General features: G+C 39.3%; 1 protein-coding gene across 1 annotated transcript; it reads left to right on the top strand.

The window, feature by feature from the left end:
• The first annotated feature begins 6,337 nt into the window (after positions 1-6,337).
• On the top strand, positions 6,338-6,772 carry LOC125472423. The gene has a single exon (XM_048573839.1). It carries the CDS (start codon positions 6,338-6,340, stop codon positions 6,770-6,772), a length of 435 nt encoding a protein of 144 aa, XP_048429796.1.
• Positions 6,773-15,274: the final 8,502 nt, after the last annotated feature.

Below are 15,274 nucleotides of genomic sequence, written 5' to 3'. Positions count from 1 at the left end.
CAGCTCTTCATTGAAGTAGGGTATGCCCCAGTAGAGAGCAGCTGCATCTGCAAGAGTCCTTATTGGTTGAGAAACTAGAATTTGTTTGATTAAAGTTGTAATAGAATATATGCGGTAAAATTCTATTGTCAGACTTATGTCACCAGACAGAATGTAACTTCCAACCGTCAAAAGTTGCCTATTGACTGAGGGTTTGGACTATCTTGTGAGTCTTGGCCAAATCATAATCAATCTTCGGACTCTCTATCTAACACCGTTGCAAGGTAACCTCACAACATCATGATTCAACGTCATGTGAGAATGTTGAGGGGAAAAGAAAAGGTTGGTTTATAAAGTATTTTGTCATATGATTTGAAAGGATACATGAATAGCAACCCATAATGGCAAACACGGTACATTATGTAGTTATTCGACTATTTAGCAAGACAAGACCGAATTTAGATTATAGATGAGGTTGATTCTATTTAAATTTGTGACCCAGATTCACAATGAAACACGATATAAACATATTTTATCTACTTAAACTTAATCTACAAAACCAACTTGATCATGTTCAACATTTCTTAGTTTTACTATCAACATTATTGAACAAAAAGTAAAGTAAGTACCTCTAAACCTAGCATGAAACATTATACTGTTGAAACTGTATGCTTTTGTTTCCTCGCTCAGACCAGGGTGCTGACCCAGTACATTCCAATTTGAGAAGTTTTTCATATAGTTGTAGTTAGTAATTGTAAGTTTAACTCTCCAGTGAGTCAAGTAGTTAGTCTTAACATGCCAGTGAACACGAATTGGGCACATATGATCAGTTCATTTCACCGTGTCGAGACCATCCCCAAAATCAGATTCTACTGAGCGTTGCATGTTATCATAAAGAGGAGAGAAATATAGAAACGAAGGATTAGTAGCATTCAAATTAACTTGCAAATTTGCAGTATAAAACTTAACAGCGCACCAAATGCATGTATCCATCTTTTTGTCTGTAACTGTTATGCATCCACGGCTACACTTGGGGCATGATTTGATCCCAGGATTGTAAAATGAAGAGAGTGAAACACAACAGACTGGAGAATCGTTGGCTAAAAAACTGGAATAAGTGCATGTTGCTTTCCATGTTCCTGGAAACAAGTAATTGGTGATGTATTAACCTGACTATATATAATCAACGATTTTGATTCACAAATTGTCAAGCAAAAATCTCACATTCCATATCAACAAGTATATGTAGGGTACATAATGTTCTCTTAGTAGACTTGTTTCTAAGCATATGCGATATACCTACATTAAAAGACTTTAAACATGGACCACACATACGTTCTAACAAAATTGACTCAATCCAGTTTTCCAGTCTTTGACATATGCATTTTATGTTATCAATTAGTCTGACAACAGAACAATTTCATTTGTATATATGCATGTATTGGCCAATTAAAATGCTTACTGAAAACTTGACGTTGGCGTCTACCCCCAAAATCCCTAGAAACTGTCGGATCAACATTCAAAAGAGGTCCACAGGTGTAACCAAGACCTGGTGCCTTCAAAGTAAGATTGAGAGGTGGATGTCCGTCAAAAGGTTGCCCTCCCAAGTTTCCAACATTAATTCCAAAGAAAGAGAATGACTTGGAGCCCAAGCATCAAGTACACCGCCCGTGCAGCAGTCCTCTGATTTGTTTCTCCGACAAGGCATCTGGCGTGAGATAAAGTATTTCAGGATTTTTCTTGCAGGAGTGTGGTATATCATTCTTGTGTACCGAGCAATTTCCTTGATCATTAGCAAACGCACCGCTCATTGACCAAATCACCTCATTCTGTTGCCAAACCCATCCAAGCTACCAACCAGGCTTGTCCACATGACGATATAGAAATTTTGGATGGTTACTTTTGCTTGCAACAAAAGTTTCTGTTACTAATTTGCATATTGGTATTATGTAAGTTCGAAGACTTGAGAAATCCAAAAACAAATATACACTAATATGATAAAGATGTTAAAAGGGAAATCATCAATTCTAGATGTAAAATTGCAGCCTTGTACTTTTCCCAATAGTATTAAGGGTCCTATATAAGTGCTATGTGGATAAGCACATGAAAAGGGCTTCTTCAATAAACACTTCCAATTGCTTTTCCATTAAGGACTAGCTGCTCGTTAGGAATACTTTTAAAATTACTGAAACCGTATTTGGTAAAATTGATTTTGGGTAGTGCTTTTTAGAAGAAGCACCAAATATGTGTTTCTTGCAAGAACCGTACTTAAAGTGCTTTTCCAGAATCCACATGGATTTTTACTAAGAGTTGGTTTCAAAAACAAATTCATCAAAAGCTCTTTTAGTCATTTATAAAAGCACTTCCAATAAAAATTTAAAAATGTTTCTAATAACAAAAATGCTTATGAGCAGAAGTGCTTTTGAACAACTATAAATGGTGCCTAAAACAATCTTTTCCCACAGATATAATTGAACAAAAACTCCATGTAGGGTTTGAGTAGAATCACAGTATAGTATACTAACCAGACAACCATCATCTGTCTAATCGTAAGTGTCGAAAGTTATCGTGAAATTTCCATTTGGATCTAAGGGGCACTGTTCTAACGACGCTAGGTGGCTAGCCATAGTCCTAATTAATGTCTAAGCGTTTGAAATTTAAGAAATGGCACCTAGACTTGCTAAGGCGTCCGCCTAGACTGCCTTGGCACCCACCTAGCCCATCCAGACCTGCCTAGGCACCCACCTAGGCACCTACCTAGGTTGCTGAATACTTAAATGAACACACCTTATATGCTTATTCCCTATGTTTTCATTATATTCCAATACTTCATAATATATATGTCATTCTATTATGTAGTTTATGATGAAATTATATATATTTTAAGTATTAAATAGACACTTGTTTACAAGAAATGTAATAGATTTACTTAAATCCACCTAGTCTGCCTAGACCTCGCCGCCTAGGCACTAGGCCCCAACCTGTCATCTGACTAGCGCCTAACGTCTTTTAGAACCTTGCTAAAGGGTCATAGCAATCTGCAAACCAAACAAAGCATCATCTAATTTAGCCAAAACCATTCCCACCCAAGATCTGAAACAAGAAGCAGCACATAGGATTATGATCAATATGATGGCTCATGTTCATGCCTGATAAATTGCACATAGCAAATAACAACATGGACACCATTGCAGAAGGCCACAAGCAAAAATGGATGAGAGCCATGTTTGGGTTTGGGAATAAGCATAAGGTAGAGATGGAGGTTGTTATAGAGAAATGACTAGCAACCTATTACCCGAAGTTGACTTTATAAACATGAAGGAAAAGTTCTACATTAATCTAGAAGGAAACCCAAATTCTTGTAACATTCAAGATTTCGATTGCTCGAATCAAACAAGAAACATCGGAAATATTAACTGTATATGAGCAGAAAAATCCAACTGAACTAGTTCCTTGGAGATGATGAAGACCGAAGATACCATGCTGTACACATTCTGTTTGGGTTAATATTTGAACATTGGATTTAGATGAAAGCCCAAGGATGCCAACTAAAAAGGGACTTGCTTGAAGCCCAAAAGCAAAGTGAAGCCTTCTCAGCCTAGATATAAGCCACATGCTTACCATTGAAGTGACAAGTGATGGAGACTAACCTGTTACCAACCAAAGAACACTTTTCAGTGGCATTACAAGTAAAAAGCTGATGACTCACTACCCTCCAAGTGCTTTCGGGCAAGAACAAAATCATAACAGTCAGGCTAATTTGCCTATAAAAGGAGGAAGAGGCCCTAGAGACAAGGACATTTAACCAATCAAACAAACAAACATACAAACTTTGCTCTCAAGCTAGATTTGCATCCAAATGCTGAAATCAAGCCAGATTCAGTCATTTTTAGTGACAAGCTATCTCTTGTCCAGTTTAAAGCTCTTTAATCTCCCTCAGTGGCGTAGTATCAATTCCATTGTGTAAACTTGTTTATCACCCATCCTTTTTTAGCACATAAACCCCTGTTAATTAAAAGAGAATCAAGTGCAAGAGGTTCAACCTTGCGAGACAAGGTGAAATCTTGCCCGAGGCTCTTTGTTTGTTTTCTAAATTTGTAGATCTATTACTTAATGCATTCTCCAGTATGTATTCAAGTTATTTCCATCAGTTTTCCTATCTTAAGAGTTCCATTTCCATATAGATCTGGTTAGTTTAATAGATGTGTTGTCATTAAAATCAATCAAGAACCACGTAAATGGCTTAAAAGGGCCTGGACTCCCTTCATTTAACATACAAGACTATGAACTAAAAGTCCTTATTTACAAGGCAAAAAAAGAACTTAATGTGGACTTAACCCACCAATCCTTTGATAACAAGAAGTCCGAGTAACTTGGGGCGCAAGTAATCGACTAAAAACACACTTGTTCTACATCTGCTATACTGAGATAGCAGTAACACTCCTAGCACTTAATTAGTTTTGATTATGAGCCTCAAGGCCTATACTTAAGGCCCCACGAAAGCACCTTTCAGAATTAACTATATCCTCTTCTTGTAGCACATCAACAAGTAAGAGCCCGGCTACACATCCAAAGTGCCAATCCCTTATGGAGCTGTGCTGAGGTCCAAGGATCCTTCTGCAGAGAAATCTATGCCTGAACATAGTTTTGGCACGCCCAGTGGGACATTCATAGTCTTGTATGCTAAGAAAAAGAAGGAAGGAGAAAACTTTCAGGTGGAACACAAAATATAGGCCACCCTAATGTCTACCAAGATCAAGCATGACATATCATCTAGAGGATTTTCCTTCCCTGCAAGGACTAGCTATTCTAGAAAGCCCGACTTCATCCGAGAAGTCAGGAAGGAAGGTAACCAATGAAGATTTGCAAGCTACCATGGTACAAGTGCTGAAAAGTATAAAGAAGATCACTTTGAAAACTAGAGGTGAAGTAACCAGACTCTGTTTCTTAAGTCTGCAAAGAAGATTACATCCGGAGTACTCTATTCCAAAGAATGGTTATGCTAGGGAAATGATAAGGAAAGAGAGCCCTGAGAAAGAACCAGTTATCCCCCTATTTCATGTGCTTGAGGAAAAGAGGGATAAAGGAAAAAACAAGGAAAGATTTGGAGCTAAAAGCGAAGTTGCCCGACCCTCTATTATTTTCACTGGGTAGCAGGGGGCAAAGCGGGCAAGAAAGAAAGAAGTATAGGATACCGTAGTTAATAAGAGAATCCAGTGGAAAAAGCGAGCGTACCAAGGTAGACAAGGTTCCTCCTTATAGGCCCCCACCATTAGCCAGTAAATGAGGGAATGCCAAGTGGAGACAACCTGACCCAAAGAAGGAAACCTTTTTGGGCAATAATCGCAGCCCAAAATGAGGAGCCCTACATATGCCATACAACAATACAGCTAACCAGCAGCTTAGAGATGAGTTAGCTGAGTTGAGAAGGATGGTGGCCCAGAATGCTCAACCTCGCCCGCTGTTTAGGATCACTTACCAAAAGCCATACCCAGAGTATATTGATGAGCAGCATCATTTTCCACTCAACTTCAAGATGCCTACGTTTCCCACTTTTAGTGGGGGAGAATGACAGTGTATCATTTAGAGATCACATCTTCAAGTTCTCCAACCATTGCATGACATTCGAAGACAATCCTAATTATAAGTTAAGATTGTTTGGGAACTCATTGGTTGGCCTAGCATCTCAATAGTATTCTCTTTTGCCTCCCAATTCTATTGCTAACTAGAGGCAAATGAAGATGGCTTTCTATGAGCAGTTCTATGGGATGGAGCCCGAGATGTCTATCAATGACTTAGTGGAGGTGAAGCAACACGAACATGAATCTACATAAGACTTCATGATGAGGTTCAAAAGGACAAGAATGAGGTGCCAATTCTCTATCAATCATGCCCAACTTATATCCATTGCTCAGAAGGCTTTGAGGCTGCCTTTAAGAAAAAAGTTTTATGATGTACAATTTAATGAGTTGCAAGAATTGGTAATTGCTACCACAAAGTATGAGAATCTGTTACTTGAACAATAACAAATGAAACACTCATCTAAGGTGCCTCTTTTCTACAAAAGTAAAGTCGCAATTCACCAAGTAGAGTTTGAAGAGGTAGAGCTAGAAGAAAGTCATGGCCATGGAAGAGAAGGGGTGGACATGTATGCGGTAAAGATGACTACCCCTTCAAACCTTTAATAGTGAAGGGGTTAGTCCAACCAATCAAGGATCAGAAAGTGGTGATGAATGATGGTGGATTTATCCTTATGAACCCTAAATACCAGAGTTCTTCTTTTGATCTAACCAAGGCCTCGGAGATCTATAAATAGTTGGTGCGGGCAAAAGTGATTGTGCCCAACAACACCAAAAAGATGCCTAAGCCAGAAGAGCTAAGAGGAAAGAAGTATTGCAAGCTGGGCTATACCTTCAATCACTCCATAACCAACTGTGTTCAATTAAGGGATTGGATACAAGACCTAATAGTGAAGGGAAAGTTGTTGTTAAAAAAACCACAGGCCAATATGATGATTGACACGGATCCCTTCCCAGAAGCCCTAATAAACATGATCAACCTAAATTGGGCTGAAAACGGGAAAGGAAAAGCCACCTGGGAAGTGAAAGCAGAAGGAAGACAAGTTGACAGACCAACACAAGGAACTATCAAGCTACCTGAGAAACCCAAAGCAGTTATAGTTAAAGGGTTAGTGTTGTGTAACAAGTGCCAGTGTGAATGTGAGTTAGAAGTGCCAGCATCAGGAGTTATTATTGATCAAAACTTGATCAGAAGAAGAAAGAAAGAGGAATAAGAAGTCCACAGAAGTATCATGGGGTCAGTTGAGAAAGAAACTTCCAAAAATGTTTTCCAAAGGTTGAGGGGAGATTCTCAACCAAAGGGCTTATCAGAGGTATTCAGAAATTATGAAGCCTCTAAAAAGGTGAAGGACAGAGAAGCCAAAATACCAAAATGGGTGGATTTAAGGCCCCCCCCCCCCCCAACCAAGTTACAATGATGTCAGAATGAAGGGAAGAACAAAGAACATTATATCCCCATTCACCAAGAAACATTATGCCCAACTCGGGCGGAAATGGTATGTAGTAGGAAAAGATGGGAGGCCTGTCAAAGAAATGGGAGCCTCTATGATCAGGAGAGTTTAGAGGCAGTACAAAGCCCACATGAACTCATTAAAAGTCCCCACCGCCTCAGAAACTTTTGAAAATGTGAAGTTTGAGAAAGTACCTTATGGGGGAAGAAATCAACTTCATTGGAGAAGCAAAAATGAGGTAGAAAAGGCAAATAGCAAGACTGAGAGAGAAAGAGATCATATGCCACAGAGCCCTTATCCTAGGAAGTACAGAATCCTAAGAAAAGCTCAAGAGGACATGGTAATGATACCAACACCAAGATGGATCCCGGAGCCAATATGTTTTGGAACTATCTCGCCTGAGAGAGGAATGCCTCCATCGTTGCTGGTTGATACTCTTTGTGAAAACCTAGTGCAGACATAGAACTTTAGCATAACTTGGGAAGAAAGGTTGCCCGAGCTAATGTTTCCAAAAGAAGCATAGGCTTGGTTAGATGAATTCATGGACCATATTGGGGGCAAGAAGGAAGATCTACTTGGACCTACCAACTTCCATGTAAACATGACAGTTGTTCTATCTGCCATGTTTTGTCCTAATAAACATGATCAACTTGCCACAATGGAGGGTGATTACTTTGCAATAGAACCTATGATGGCACATGTCAGTGTTAAAGAAGTGGGAAAAGAGGAGTCGGGCATAATAGGTTTGCCTGAGCTCACAAAAAATAGTCCGAGAGAGTATACTCGGACAAAATGGTCTTCAGTTGCCCAAGTTTGGTTTTAGCAAACCATCTTAAGCCTATATATGTAATTGTTTATCTGGAGGAAGTACCCTTCAAGAGGGTTCTGATTGATGGAGGAGCTGCGGTCAATGTGTTACCATATAAGCAGATGAAAATGTTGTCTAGAAGTGAGGAAAATCTCATCCCCACAGATCTAACAGTTTCCAGTTTCTCTGGAGCCATCACTAAAACTCATGGGATATTGCCCCTGGAGGTTGACTTGGGCTCTAAGCAAATCATGCTAGGCTTCTTTGTTATGGATAGTACTTCCACTTATGGAGCTTTACTAGGCCAAGATTGGATTCATCAGAGTCTCTATGTACCTTCCACCCTACACTAATAGGTAGCAGTTTACCACGAGGAAAGAGTCATGGAACAAGGATTTTGGGAAATGGTGGAGGCCAAGTCACCGCCATTATTCCACACTGCCAATGTGGCAGAAGCTAGCTTTTATAATCCTATATTGAGATTCTCCAGTGCTTAGGAGCTGATGAGAAGGCCGCCGACTAACATGATGGTCCAAAAGCTTTTGGAGTAAGGATTGTTCCTCACAAGGGAAGAATGAGATAGACCCCATATTGTCCCAACTTCCCAACACCAGTAATGTCAAAACAAAGAAGAAAGAACCAAGTAGTTGCAGTCAGGTCTATTGGTGTATGGGAGAGAAAGAAAGCAAGAAAGAGAGAGCTTAACCGAGGAACAAGAAAAAGAAGCTTCAAGCAACCAGAACAAAAGTGAAGAAAAGTTTTTTGGAAGAAAGTTTAAGGCAGCCATACAAATGGCTGAATGCATATATGACTTGGATGGGCCTGAAGACTTGCTCAAGAATCCAGAGTTAGTTGAATTTTTGTGTGCAAAACCTGACAAGCCACCACCAGAGGTACAAGACCCCTTAGAAACCACTGATTTAGGGACTAAGGAAGATCCAAGGCCTATACAGATCAATGGCCTGTTGGAAGTTGAAGGTTGGGCAAAGATAGTCAATCTTCTGCATGAGTTTAAAGACTGTTTTACTTGGCATTACACTGAGATACCAAGTTTAGATTCAACCTTAGTAGAGATTGGGAGGATGTCAAACCTATGAAGCAAGCACTATGGAAGATGTCAAATGAGATTGAAGAAAAAGTTAAAGAAAAGATTGGGAGGCTGGTAAAGGATGGATTTATTAGGCTTGCCAAATATGTCGAGTGGTTGGTCAACATTGTACCTATATTAAAGGCTATAACTAATGTGGTTTGATGTTATGTTGACTATAGAAACATTAATAGAGCTACGCTTGAAGATGAATATCCTATGCCCATGGCTGACTTATCCATAGATGCAGTTGCTAAACACAAAGTCCTATCTTTCATGGATGGGAATACCAGTTATAATCATATAAAAATGGCTACAAAAAATATACACAAAATAGCTTTTAGGTGCAGAGGTCATGTTGGAGCATATGAATATTTGGTAATGCCATTCGGGCTAAAAAAATACTGAAGCAACTTATCAAAGAGAGATGAATACCATTTTTCATGACTTGATCAGCCATACCATGGAAGTATACATTGATGACATCGTGGTGAATTCTAAAACTAAAGAACATCACTTGGTAGACCTTAGACAAGCCTTAACAAGAATGAGGATCCATAAGCTAAAAATGAATCCAAAGAAATGTGTTTTTGGGGTAAGGTCGGGCAACTTTTTGAGACTCCTTGTTCATCAAAGATGTGTAGAGGTTGACAAGAACAAAGCTCGGGCAATAATGAAATCACCTCCTTCTACCAACAAAGTACAGTTACAAAGGCTGCTAGGTAAAATCAAATTTCTGAGGAGATTTATTGCTAACTTGGCAGGCAAGATTCAGCCGTTAAATCCTTTGCTAAGATTGAAAGACAAAGAAGAGTTTGAGTGGGGCCCACCACATCAAGAGGCTTTCGACAGCATAAAGGCTTACTCTCCACCAGTGCTCATGCCACCTTAGAGAGGGAAGCCTTTAAAACTTTACATTTCTACCTGAGAGAAGTCAATGGGAAACTTGTTGGCTCAAAATAATAACGGTAGAAAAAAAACAAGCAATCTACTACCTCAATAGAATCCTTACTGAAGTAAAAACAAGATACACACCATTGGAGAGGTTGTGTTTGGCTCTATACTTTACTACCTGCAAGCTAAGGCATTGCATGTTACCTTGCCACATCCACATTCTTGCTAAGACAGATGTGATCAAGTACATGCTGTCAAAGCCAATGCTAACTAGAAGGATTGGAAAGTGGATTCTAGTATTATTAGAGTTCAGCTTTCAATATGTGCCTCAAAGAGCAATCAAGGGACAAGTAATTGCAGACTTTTTGGCTGAGCACCAAGAGTCTCAATAGGAGATTATCAACATCCCAAGAAGTCTAGAGGCTGCTAGTGTGTGGATCCCATTAAGTCAAGCTTTCTCAGATAGAGAAGAATGGATCCAGCAAGAGATAAAAAGAATAACTAGCCTCTGGATCACTCCTTGGAGACTGTATTTTGATGGTTCTTGCACTCAAAATGCTGCTGGAGTTGGGATTGTCATCATTGATCCCAGAGGTTCTCACCATTGTTATTTATTCATCCTAGATTATCAAGAGATTACCAACAATCAAGTAGAGTATGAGGCATTGATAATTGGCCTGGAAATCTTAATAGAGTAGGGGGCAACTGAAGTTGAGGTGTTTGGTGATTCAGAATTGGTAATCAATCAGTTAAATGGAGAATAAAAGTGCAAACACATCACCATGGCAGGTTACTATTTGGCATTTACACAACTATTAAGCTATTAGGGCACTAAAATATAGTCAGCCATATCCCCAGAGAGTCAAATGCAATTGCGAATGAGATGGCACAATTGGCTTCTAGAGCACAGATCTAAGAAAGGAAGTTTGAAGGGGATATAGAAGTTCAGAAAAGAAATCTCCCGTCTATCTTTGAAAGGGGATTCAACCTAGATGTAATGATTGAAGAAATGGAGATAGAGGATTGGATGACACTTATTGTTCAATATTTGAAAGATCCATCCTTCCCCACAAGTAAGAAAAATAGACGACAAGCAACTAAGTATGTTTTGTGGGAGGAAAATCTTCTAAGAAAGACTCCAGATGGACTGCTGCTGAAGTGCTTAGGCTAGGAAGAATCAATGAGGGTAATTGCCGAAGTACATGAAGGAATCTGTGGGGCACATCAAACTAGAACTAAGATGAGATGGTTGCTTAGAAGATATGGCTATTTCTGGTCCAAGATGGAGAAAGACTGCAAAGCTTATGCCCGAGGGTGTGAAGAATGCCAAAGACATGAACCTCTCCAACATGTGCCCTCAGTACAGTTGAACCCTATGGTCAAGCCTTGGCCTTTTAGAGGGTGGGTAATAGACTTCATCGGGCAAATTTATCCAACTTCTAGCAAGGGACACACGTTCATAATTATAGCCACGGATTACTTTACCAAGTGGGTGGAAGCTTTAGCTGTAAAAACTATCACTTCAACTGCTGTCAAAAAGTTTATTGAAACCAAAATCTTACACAGATTTGGGGTGCCCGAAACAATTGTCTCAAACTGCGGGCGTAACTTTTATTTCAAGGAAGTAGAGGAGTTTGCAAGTAAGTTCAAGATAAAGATGATTCAGTCCAGTCTTTACTATCCTCAATCAAATGGTTAAGCAGAGGCCAATAATAAGATTTTGGTGAACATTATTAAAAGAATGGTGGCCGAGAGTCCAGAGAAGTGGCATGAGAAATTAGGAGAGACTTTATGGACTTATAGAACTTCCAAGAGGATAGCAACTGGAACTACTCTTTATGCTTTAACCTTCGGGCAAGACATTGTACTCTCCATGGAGATTAATGTAAGTTCTATCAGAATTTAGAACCAATTTGGGATACAATTAAGGAATACATTCAGGCTATGTGTTAAGAAGTTAAGGACTTGGATGTAGCACGAATTGAAGCTTTAAATAAGATTCAAGAAGGAAAGAGAGTTGTTGCCCAAGCATACAACAAAAAAGTAAAATTAAGAACCTTCAAGGAAGGGGAGTTAGTATGGAAAGTAGTTCTACCTTTAGGAGCTCAAATAAGAGGCTTTGGGAAGTGGAGTCTGACTTGGGAGAGTCTTTTCATTATCAACCAAGTATTAGACAAAGGAGGATATTACTTGGCAGGTGTGGAATGAAGCTTACAGAGGCATCCAATTAATGTTAAGTTTTTGAAGAAATATCACCCAACCTTGTGGGATGTTAGGGATTGTTACATTGAAGAAGTTTATACATTGTAAGAGATCCAAAAGTCAACTTATATGCTCATCATAGTTGAGTTTCAAGGAGGAAATGCAAGCCAAAGTGGATTAAAGAAGTCATTTTCAATTCATTGAATATTGAAGTTACATAAGAATCAGCACAATAGTTTTACATCCTTAATTAAGGCAGCTATCCTAGAATGGTATGTTTGCATAATAGTGAAGATTCTACCCGACTCCTCCAAAGCAATGTTACTATTAGCTAACTGTGCATCAGCATCTTCAACTTCAACGTTTACTTTCTTGACCTCTTAAATCTTTTAGTGAAGCTGGTTGGTTAAGGTCGCTTGTTTAGCATTAAGTATAGACAATTGCTTCTCTAACCTCTCAATTTTAGAAGACACCTCTATAATCCTTGCCTCCATAGCAAAGCCTTCTTCCATAAGTCCTACCAAAGTCTTTGACATTGATCCTAAAACCAACAAGGTCGTGGTAGTTGATCCTAAAGCATACACATATGATGATGAAGTGATCAAGAAAGCAGAAGCTATGGGGAAGTCTGGGCTAATGGATATCAGTGCAAAGGAAGATAGCTTTATATTCACAAGTGGAATCTACCGGTGTGATTAAAGCTGCTTGGCTACTTTTCCATGACATAGAAGTCCTAAAACAAAAGCTGGACGCAGTACGCCTTTCTGAGGATACTGTAAAAGCCAATGATCAGTCGTGGTTAATGTCCAAAATTCTACCCAAAGGCCTCAGCCTAAAGACTTGTGCCATATCGAGGATGGTTAGAGACATAGGGCCCATCCTGAAGTCAAAAGTGTTGGTGCCTGAGTTCCAGAAGAGGAGAGTCGCAGTGAGCAGCTTGGGCTTAGCAATCACAATCAACTTGGACAACATTATTAGCTCATAAATTTAGTTATTCATCCATTTCCTTCTAGAGATAGGCTCGAGCTCATTTATCCATTGTCTATGCCTCATCCATCATGAGTGAGAAGCTGGGACAGTGGTTTGACCATTTAGAAGATGAAATGCCCAACTTAGCCAGAAATGGGTTAGAGGTATACCAATTCTCCTTGGGCATATTGTTTTCTACAGCTACAAGGACCTGAGAAGTCCGTGCAGGCCCCAAGAAATGTACTCCTCCCTCCTCGAAGAAAAGTTCAGTATGGAGGCCTGCCCGAGGATGATGAAGGTCGTTGAGCAAACAGCATATGGTGGAAATCCCTTCACCAGTCTCACAGGGAGATTGAGTTCGAGCAATTTTGGGTGCCATTGGATGATTTCGAGGAGAAGATGGGAAGAAAATCGAAATTAAGGTGTAAGAACTGAAGAATGAGAGAAGTTTCTAGAAAGTTTGAAAGCTCTGAGAATTCTGGGATGTTCTGGGAATTCAAAGGTTTGAAGTTGCTAAGGTATTTAGCTAAAGGGTCTAAGTAAGAATTATAGAGTAAATGGGTACTTAATGATGGAATTCATGGGTTAGTGCAAAGGTTTAGTTAACAACGACTTTTTTAAATGGTGCAAGTCCCGAGTAAACGAGGGCAACGGTTATTTAATCATTATTAGCATCTTGGGTTGTAGACTTAACAATGATTAAAGGGGGCATTGTTTGGGTTAATATTTGAACATTGGACTTAGATGAAGGAAAGCCCAAGGATGCCAACTAAATGAGGACTTGCTTGAAGCCCAGCACCAAGCCCAAAGGCAAAGTGAAGCCTTCTCAGCCAAGATATAAGCCACATGCTTACTGTGGAGCCAAAAATAATCACAAGGCGACACATGGATTTTTGGACAAAAGAGGACAAAAGCACCCTTGAGGCATAACAGGATTCCTATGAGCGAGCAGTGGATAATCATCCCTCAACCAAGTCAAAAGTGCCCAAAATAGGTAACGATTCAAAACCTATCTCATCAAATCCCTTCTACAAGGTAACTCCCAAAACCTATTTCATTCCATATATTTTTTTAACCTTATTTTCCCTTTTTAGCTAATCAATTTGCTAATTATCTTAATCATTCCATAACTCCCCAAATATTTTCTTTCAAAATATATTAATTAGTCAATTAATAGATTTATTACCTAATTAATCTATTAATGACTAATTAACCACAATTTACACCCAAAAAATACCTAAATGGCCGGTCCCTATTCTCCTAATAGAGCCGGCCATATCCCTATATATAGCTCACCATTCTCTCCCAAAAACGACTCCCAATTCTCTTGCTAAAATTCTCTAAAATTCTCAAACACTTTCTCTCTAAATTCTAACTTTGGCATCGGAGGTTCTTCGGCCAAAGTCCCCCGCCCATCCATCGTGGGCGCGTGAGGCTCTTGGCCTTGACCAAAGGTGTTAATTGTTTTGTAGATGCCATTTTGTCCAAGATCAAGGGGGAAGAAATTTGCATCCACACTTACCATTGAAGTGACAAGTGATGGAGACTAACGTACTACCAGCCAAATAACACTTTTCAGTGGTATTACAAGTAAAACGATGATGACTTACTACCCTCCAAGTGCTTTTGGGCAAGAACAAAATCACAACAGTCGGGCTAATTTGCCTATAAAAGGAGGAAAAGGCCTCAGAGACAAGGACACTCAACCACTCAAACAAACAAACATACAAACTCTGCTATCAAGCTAGATTTGCATCCAAAAGCTGAAATCAAGCCAGATTCAGTCTTTTTTAGTGACAAGCTATCTCTTGTCCAGTTTAAAGCTCTGTTATCTCCCTCAATGGCGTAGTATCGATTCTCTTGTGTAAACTTGTTTACCATCCATCCCTTTTTAGACATAAACCCCTGTTAATTAAAAAAGAAGCGATTGCAAGATGCTCAACCTTGCCAGACAAGGGGAAATCTTGCTCGAGGCTCTTTGTTTGTTATCTAAATTTGTAGATCTATTACTTAATGCATTATCTAGTATGTATTTAAGTTATTTCCATCAGTTTTCCTATCTTAAGAGTTCCATTTGCATCTGGATCTGGTAAGTTTAATGGATATGTTATTATTAAAATCAATCAAGAACCACGTGAATGGCTTAAAGGGGCCTAGACTCCCTTTATTTGAACATACAAGACTATGAACTAAAAGTCCTTGTTTACAAGGCAAGCAAAAGAACTTAATGTGTACTTAACCCATCCACGACAATCCTTTGAAAACAAGAAGTCCGAGTAACTTAGGGCGCAAGTAATTGACTAAA

This window comes from the organism of the source record quoted next, unplaced genomic scaffold (genome assembly GCF_019419815.1).
Source record: "Pyrus x bretschneideri cultivar Hongxiangsu unplaced genomic scaffold, Pyrus_bretschneideri_v1 Contig7, whole genome shotgun sequence".
NCBI classification, from domain to species: Eukaryota; Viridiplantae; Streptophyta; class Magnoliopsida; order Rosales; family Rosaceae; genus Pyrus; species Pyrus x bretschneideri.
The sequence above is the reverse complement of the archived record's forward strand: the minus strand, read 5'-3'. Positions and strand labels throughout refer to the sequence as shown.

Bases quoted from the DNA above. Each gene is read 5' to 3' on its own strand.
- LOC125472423 (XM_048573839.1), top strand. From the start codon at position 6,338: ATGCCTAAGCCAGAAGAGCTAAGAGGAAAGAAGTATTGCAAGCTGGGC.